Source organism: Electrophorus electricus, unplaced genomic scaffold, assembly GCF_041902795.1.
Source record: "Electrophorus electricus isolate QZ-2024a unplaced genomic scaffold, ASM4190279v1 Scaffold32, whole genome shotgun sequence".
NCBI lineage: Eukaryota > Metazoa > Chordata > Actinopteri > Gymnotiformes > Gymnotidae > Electrophorus > Electrophorus electricus.
In genome coordinates this window covers 1,404,126-1,412,586 of record NW_027658605.1, presented here as the reverse complement: position 1 = coordinate 1,412,586, position 8,461 = coordinate 1,404,126, and the positions used below count along the sequence as shown (strand labels likewise).

The 8,461-nt window shown below is 42.0% G+C and overlaps 1 protein-coding gene across 1 annotated transcript; it reads left to right on the top strand.

Annotated features, from left to right (window-relative positions):
• The first annotated feature begins 4,291 nt into the window (after window positions 1–4,291).
• LOC145655698 (homeodomain-interacting protein kinase 2-like) lies at window positions 4,292–8,185 on the top strand. The gene is made up of 5 exons (XM_081709188.1): window positions 4,292–4,411; window positions 4,528–4,614; window positions 4,916–5,097; window positions 5,320–5,399; window positions 7,980–8,185. The coding sequence occupies exons 1-5, from the start codon at window positions 4,292–4,294 to the stop codon at window positions 8,183–8,185; spliced, it is 675 nt and encodes a 224-aa protein (XP_081565314.1).
• The last annotated feature ends 276 nt before the right edge of the window (window positions 8,186–8,461 follow it).

Below are 8,461 nucleotides of genomic sequence, written 5' to 3'. Positions count from 1 at the left end.
CACCACCCTGTGGACAGAGGGACATGGTCAAGGACAACGTGCTAAATATGAGCTAGAACAACCAGACACAAAAATGACTGATCAAAATAGCTAATGTCAACAAATATGTATACAAATTAAAGTCATATTCATATGAATATGTAATGATAAATTCCAACATTTAATATTTTTGCCTTAAAAAATGGAAATGGAAGTAATTTGTTCCACAACAGTAAGATTACATCATTTATATACACACAAACCCAGATTGTGTTTTAGACTAAAATGTAATTCATGATAAGTAGAATCTTTACATTGCAACTCTCTTCTTTACCTTTAAACACATTGAAACAGCGTTTCAAAGCATTGTAATCGCGCTAAACACTGTTTCAGGGCAAGAGATTGTGTTTTAGACTAAAATGTAATGCATTATAAATGGAATCTTTACATTGCTACTCTGTTCTTTACCTTTTAAACATTGAAACAGCATTTTAATCGCCCTAAACACTGTTTTACGGCAAGAGATTGTGTTTTAGACTAAAATGTAATGCATTATAAATGGAATCTTTACATTGCTACTCTGTTCTTTACCTTTTAAACATTGAAACAGCATTTTAATCGCCCTAAACACTGTTTTACGGCAAGAGATTGTGTTTTAGACTAAAATGTAAAGCATTATAAATGGTATCTTTACATTGCTACTCTGTTCTTTACCTTTTAAACATATTGAAACAGCATTGTAATCGCCCTAAACACTGTTTCAGGGCAAGAGATTGTGTTAAAGACTAAAATGTAATGCATTATAAATGGTATCTTTACATTGCTACTCTGTTCTTTACCTTTTAAACACATTGAAACAGCATTGTAATCGCCCAACAACACTGTTTCAGGGTAAGAGATTTTGTTTTAGACTAAAATGTAATGCATTATAAATGGTATCTTTACATTGCTACTTTGTTCTTTACCTTTTAAACACATTGAAACAGCATTGCAATCGCCCTAAACACTGTTTCAAGGCAAGAGTTTGTGTTTTAGACTAAAATGTAATGCATTATAAATGGAATCTTTACATTGCTACTCTGTTCTTTACCTTTTAAACATATTGAAACAGCATTGTAATCGCCCTAAACACTGTTTCAGGGCAAGAGATTGTGTCAAAGACTAAAATGTAATGCATTATAAATGGTATCTTTACATTGCTACTCTGTTCTTTACCTTTTAAATACATTGAAACATTTTTCATCAGCTTACACTAATGGTCTTTGTAATGATGAGCATTAATGATTAGAGGGGGTATCTCCCTCAATTATAGAGCGGATGAACTCTTGTTATGCAATTGATTAATTGACAGAGGTGCTGCAAGTTCAGGAGCCTCTCAGTTGGAAAGGTGTAGGAAATACTGCAGTCAGCAAGGTATCAGCAAGCACTTAGAGTGCCAGAGAGTCTAAGAATAGAAGCTGTTTTTTTCTTGGCCTTCTGTTTTTCAGTGTGGCAGCATCGCTGAAAGGTCAAGATGTTGTTTTAGCACACAGAACCACCTTTGAGTAACGCAAGACAAAGAACTTGTCTTTTCTGAGAAGCGTGTAAAGAGAAAGCAATCACTTGCTAAAGCCTGCCCAAAAAACAATGGCATCGATCAGGGCTCTGCTCTGCTTCAGACAGAAATATTCAAAATTAAAACTAAAACAGCAGTAGATGTTTTAAAAAAAATCAAAGCTCTGTGATTTAGCTAATTTAGCTAATTGATGGTTATTATGGCACATCACATTCAGCCTCAAAGAACAAACAATCTCTCTTGTTCATTTGGTTAGTAGTCCTGTTTTCATCTTTCCATAATGGTATATTCTCTTGCCCTTCAGATTCCTTCAGTGGGATCTCCCACTCCAAGAAGGTTAAATTTGAGAATCCTGCGCGGGGCGGGAGCCCTGGCCCTCGGATTCGGGCGGGGACACCCTGGCCCTCGGATCCGGGGTTCAATTCAATCGATGGCTTACCTGCCATGGTCTTTTCCCCCTCTGGAGCCTCGGACGAGGCTTCGTCGTCGTCTTCCTCCTCTTCCAGCTGGCAGGGCGGAGACGAGGCATTGACCTCGCGGCGTGCTGACGGCTATCAGAAGCGGGGCAGCCTCAAGAGGAAGAGAGAGGAGGCACACAGCAGCAACAGTGTACAGATCCTGGAGGAGCTCTCCTCCCCTGGGTTGTCCAAGCGTGTGGCCAGGGGCAGCGATTGCGAGTACCAACTGGTGCAGAACGAGATCCTCCGCTCCGTCTCCAACAGCTACGAGGTTTTGGAGTCCCTGGGCCGTGGAACCTTTGGCCAGGTCGCCAAGTGCTGGAAGCGGGGCACCAGTGAAGTAGTCGCAATCAAGATCCTGAAAAGTCATCCGTCCTATGCTCGACAGGGCCAGAACGAGGTGGGAAAGTTGTGCCTGCTTTAAATGAGCTATTGATATGGCCTAGAATCAGCTGTAGCCCTGATTCTGTTATTGTTTGTTTCAGTTTTTACAACATATGTTCTGTTGGTGTCAGATGTGCTAACGCACACTGTGGAATTTGTATACAGCCAGGGTAGCACAGAAATACTTGTTTGGCACACTAGTTCTAATTTTCACTAGTTCAGTAGGAACTAGTTCGGATAACACACGGACAGCTTGAAGCTTACTCTAAAAAGAAGATTTAGCTTCAGTTGTGTAAGCCATACCTGTTTGGATGTGCATTAAAAATGTTATTGTTATGAAAGAGCATTAATCTGCATTGTTTGAGTACCAAAAGCAAGTTCATGGGTTCATTTCCAAGGGACCACTTCCATAATTGCATCTCCCAAATCCTGTAGAAGTAAATGGTTGAAGGGAAGTACACAAAGTGCTTGATGCTATTGAAAATAAGTAGGCTATTTGTCAGCAGTATCAAACTTTGAAGCTGTGACCACGTAGCTTCGGCTTAACGCGTATTCCGTCTTCCCTCCTTTGCTCCTCCTCAGGTGAGCATCCTGAGCCGGCTGAGCAGGGAGAACGCCGACGAGTTCAACTTCGTGCGCGCGTACGAGTGCTTCCAGCACAAGAAGCACATATGCCTGGTGTTCGAGATGCTGGGGCAGAGCCTCTACGACTTCCTCAAGCGCAGCAAGTTCAGCCCACTGCTGCTGAAATGCATCCGGCCCGTGCTGCAGCAGGTCGCCAAAGCGCTCATGAAACTGAAGAGCCTGGGCTTGATCCACACCGACCTCAAGCCCGACAACATCATGCTGGTGGACCCCATCAGGCAGCCGTACCGCGTCAAGGTCATCGACTTCGGCTCAGCTAGCCACTTCTCCAAGGCCCCCAGCTACCTGCAGTCCAGATACTACCGGTGAGGGACACGTGCTGAGGCGTGTTAGAAATAAGTGTGCACTTGTTGCACTCGAGTGTGCTTTAGAGTAGAGCTGCATGTTGTGGACAGTTGTAATAACCCTGCTACACATTAAAAGCCTATGATGAGCATTACAGTTAACTGGAGCACGATTGATTTATAAGTGGTTTATTTTTATTGGGTCATGTGAGTGCTGTTATTTAGCAAAAACACCTAATGAACCGTCTTCGGTGTCTGAGATTAGTTAGGATGCGCTGAACTGCAGGCTTTGGTAATATCAGTATTTAGCGAGTCTGTACAAAACCGCTATTACATTGTAGCTACACTGTTAATTAACAGTGTAATATACTGAGTAACGGGTGTTTAACTGCATTGGTACTCTGTATTTACTTAATGCAAAACAGAACATTATTGTAGTGTTGGTGCATTGTAGTGTTGGTTCCATGTTACACTAGAATAGTGGGTGTGTAATGTCTAGGAACACAAACACCCCCCCACGGAATTATCAGCCGAGGCTGATTTCATGATGGCGATCTCTGTGTTTTTGGTCCAGATCGCCTGAGCTCATCCTGGGTCTCCCATTCTGTGAGGCCATCGATATGTGGTCCCTGGGCTGTGTCATTGCTGAGCTGTTCCTGGGCTGGCCCCTGTATCCCGGAGCCTCCGAATATGATCAGGTAAGCACATGGTCCTTTGAGCTGTGCCTTAACGCCCGTACAGCATCAGTGGTGCAGACCTGTAGTGGTTTTGTGGCTGTAGTGATATGTGTGTGTGTGTGTGTGTGTGTGTGTGTGTGTGTGTGTGTGTGTGTGTGTTTGTGTGTGTGTAGTTTGACCTTTTAGCTGCTTTGTCGGCCCGCTCATTTTTAGGATTAATATAAATGAGTTTCTATGGCCTGTTTTTTTAGACATGCACTTTGAAAATGAAAGGATTAACTCAAAATAAAGTCATAATCCTTTTGCCGTATGGTGTCTCTGCAGATCCGTTACATCTCCGAGACGCAGGGCCTACCAGCAGAGTGCATGTTGAGCGCAGCGACCAAGACGCACTACTATTTCTACTGCTACCCCCTGTGGAGACTCAAGGTTTGCCTGTCTTCAAATGCCAAATGCCATGTGTTTTTTATAAGGGACGTAACTTAATGACTTCATGTAACTTAATGGTGGAGCTGAATGGTTTGTTTTTTCTTTCCTTTCTCCAGACACCTTCGGAGCATGAGGCGGAGCGTGGCATCAAGTCCAAAGAGACTCGGAAGTACATTTTAAACTGCCTTGACGACATGATGCAGGTTATTTGGGCTTTTGTGCGCGTAACTATACGCATTTCTTTTAGTGTTGCGATGTGAAATTGAAGAACGTGACAAAGGGCTCCCGCAGCTCACATTATAGAGCAGGTAGAACAAGGTGCTAGCTGAAAGGTCGAGCGTTTCTGCTGTCATAATGAGTAGCGCATGTAAGTCGCTCTGGAGAACGGCATCTGCGAAGGGCAGAGCAGTGCGTAGAAATTTGCTGCAGAACTTCGTTCGTATTGGGTGCATTGCCGCCCTCTGCTGGTGAATAATATGACTCACCCATGGGTCTCTCTCGCAGGTCAATATGACCAGTCTGAAAGGCACCGACGTCTTGGCGGAGAAGGCCGACCGGCGGGAGTTCATCGACCTACTAAAGAAGATGCTCACGCTAGACGCTCACAAAAGGATCACGCCAGTGAAGACCGTGAACCACCTGTTTCTGACCATGACCCACCTCCTCCACTTCCCTCAGAGTGCACAGTGAGTTGCTCCAGGCCTTCCAATCTACATGTCAGTGTTTCAAAAACATTTTAAGGAACACCGTGTTAATTTAGAAATCCAAATAGCATCAGAGTTTCTCTGCTAGTACTGTAACCCCCCCCCCACCTGTGTGTGTGTGTGTGTGTGTGTGTGTGTGTGTGTGTGTGTGTGTGTGTGTGTGTGTGTGTGTGTGTGTGTGTGTGTGTGTGTCTCTCGCTGCAGTGTGAAATCTTGCTTGCAGAACATGGAGATCTGCAAGCGGCAGTGCACAGGCTTCGACAGCAGCAAGACCCTGTTTGATGGTAAATCTGATGCCCACTTTGGTGCTTCTTTTAAATGTTACATTAGGGTTGGCTTTTTGTTTGTTTGTTATTCTTCAAGTAGATTTAAAACATCACCAAACTGGCCTCCGATTCCACCTATAAAAGAAGACAAAAATGGTTTCAAATGCAAGTGTTCTACCAAATCATGTTACTGCTCAAATGTGATCCACAAATGGTGAATCAGGTTGTTGCCTAGTATTCGAGTAGCCGATAAAGAGGCCCCTCTACCGTAGTTCAAAACGAAATTCCGTTGAATCCAAACTTCATTGTGTAATTGTTGATCATTGTAGCTGAGGTTTTTGTGTCTCTCGTTCTATAAGACCAACACTATGCTTTCTTCTATGGTTCTTGTATGTGTATTTGTGGAAAATTCAATTCTACTTGTGTTTTTGCAGTACACAGTACTTAAGCAGACCGAGAACTCTTCTTGGTTTTTCAAGGGTTGCGACTTGTGCAATATTCAGCACATTTAAATAAATGTTTCTTTCTTTTCCTAGACGTTTTCCAAACACTTGATTCTTTATGACATTATGAAAATTTCTTTCTTTCCTCGAGTACAAACTCGAGTCCATCATTCATTGGCTGATATGTTACTATCATACATGTATACATGCAGACTCAAGCAAGGAGTTTGTAATGGTGGTACAACTGTGTTCAGGTCATTTGATACTTTTTATTGATAAAGATGTTCTTTTCCAGACTCAGTAGGGTTTTGTTGTTTTGTTTTGTTTTTTGTACCTCTATGAACATTATTGAATAATATGCCTTATAAGGGAATCTCTAATTAAGAGAATCATGTGTTTACATTTGGAATAAATTACATTCTGATAATACCCTAGCACCTGAGTCATACACGTTTTCTTTAATGAAAGGGGTTCAAACCTCTCCTGTACACCAAAGCATCCCAAGCCAAGTCTTGGAGGATTTGTCTGTCAGTCATTAAAATATCAGTTCACAGAAAGATGGATGAAACATGTTTTACTTTGATGAACTTTTTACCTTGGAGTACTTTGTTTAGTGTGAGAAGCTGTAAATGTGTCCAGTCCTTAAAGCATTATTCTGATTTTTCTTGTCCCCTCCATCATTTTCATGCTCTCCTTGTAAGGGCTGTGAAGATGCTCAGCAGAAAATGAGCTGCTCAGCTGCAGAAGAGCACTTCAGCCTACATTTCAAGCCAATTCAAATTTGAACTCCTACACTGTCTTCTCACATCCATTTCTTTTTGAATGTCAGTTAGGACATCAAGATGAATTAAGCACACTAAGCCCAATACTAAGAGACTGGTAGAGTGGATGAGCCACACAGCAGGACACAGCACTATTTTTGCTTCAGCCAGTGCTAACTTGATGCAGTCTTGCTGCTTGGGGATTTTGCAGGCTTTGACTTCTTGGGTGTGTGATGAGGATTTTGCTTAAATTAAACTCCTCATAAACACGTATGACCAACCTGTGCCTATGCTCTACCAGGACCTCATCGCGTACTTCTCTTTCAGTAACTCGGAGCCTGTGTTTTTTTGTTTTGCTATTTCTGACATGATTGGGCAACATTTTCCTTTTAATGTATATGTGGAATCCACAAAAAATATACCCACTTAAGTGTGCTTCAGCATAAATAAGCAGACACTGCAGTTTGGATTATTTCTAGGGAAACAGGAAAATATAGTATCTTTAATTCGCTGCATAACAGTTTACATTAATTATTAATCATTCGTATGTGTTGACAGTTGCAATAAACAGATTAAGAAAACATGCCGTGAAAATGCTGCCGTGTCCGTATTATAACAGAAATAATGCAGCTTCACTGAGCAGATCATCCATAAAACTTGCTCTATATGGATTTTATGAATAGTATGTTAATTTTGTTTAAAAAGACGATGAGGCCTAATGGGAAAGGCTAAAGTGTCAAGTCGGACTTGAATTCAACGACTCAGGTAACATTGGGCTCTCTAGCTAGGTTAGCTAACAGACAAGCTGTCTATTTGAGATGGTTAACTTAGCTAGTTCACACATTACTTATGCACATCTCTTGCGGCAACAGATTCTAATTTTCATGGCGATGGAGCACGTTAGTTAACTAGCAGATTAACTGCCAACTATTTACTGTAGCTGCGATTAACGTTATTATCTAGCATTGGCTCGCTAACCGTCGGATTGCTCTAAAAGAGCTGTGACAGCTGCATGTCAGTCCTCGGTCGCTGAACTGTCTTCATGTCTAAGCACGGATACCTGTCGATAATGGGATCATTTGGGGGAGAATGAAGTGTGAACTAGCTAGGATAATTAGCTACTATGGCTAGGTACCTGTCTGCCAACGATGTGGCAAATTTAAAATACTGCAGTTCTTTCGTATAAAGGGAAGCTTAAAATTGTGACATGTGACCTTTTATCTTGGCTGCTGGCTAGCTATTGTAATTAAGTTGAATTTCAGCTTGGACACCTTTATAGTAATTGATGGTTATTATGACACATCACATTCAGCCTCAAAGAACAATCTCTCTCATTCGTTTGGTTAGTGGTCAGTTTTCATCTTTCTCTAAAGGTATATTCTCTTCCCCTTCAGTTTCTTCCAGTGGGATCTCCCTCTCCAAGAAGGTCAAATTTGAGAATCACGCGTCTGGCGGGAGCCCTGGCCCTCGGGTTCGGGCGGGGTCGCCCTGGCCCTCGGATTCAGGGTTCAACTTGTTCTATGGTTCACCTGGCCTGGGCTTTTCCACCTCTGTAGGCTGTGACTTGGGTAATATTCAACACATTTTTAAAAATGTTTGACAGTTGCAATCAACAGATTAAGAACACATTTTGCAGGTTAATTACTATAGTGGTAGTGTTTTTTAAAATCTACTTCTATTTTAGCTTTAATTTTGAATAAAGCCCATAACTAGATCTGCATGGCTTGCGGCTATTGTAATCAAGTTGAAATTGAGCAGAGCTAAATTATTTAAATAAAGCACTTTCAGGGTGATGTGGAGGCAAAACAACATGGAAGATTGTGATTTACATCCGCTTGGTTTTCTTGAGCCTTCTTTCTGCAAGATTAAGGGTGGG

Coding starts and splice junctions, on each gene's coding strand:
- LOC145655698 (XM_081709188.1), top strand. CDS start 4,292: ATGGTGTCTCTGCAGATCCGTTACATCTCCGAGACGCAGGGCCTACCA. Junction 4,412..4,527: donor ACCCCCTGTGGAGACTCAAG/GTTTGCCTGTCT, acceptor TCCTTTCTCCAG/ACACCTTCGGAGCATGAGGC. Junction 4,615..4,915: donor GCCTTGACGACATGATGCAG/GTTATTTGGGCT, acceptor TCTCTCTCGCAG/GTCAATATGACCAGTCTGAA.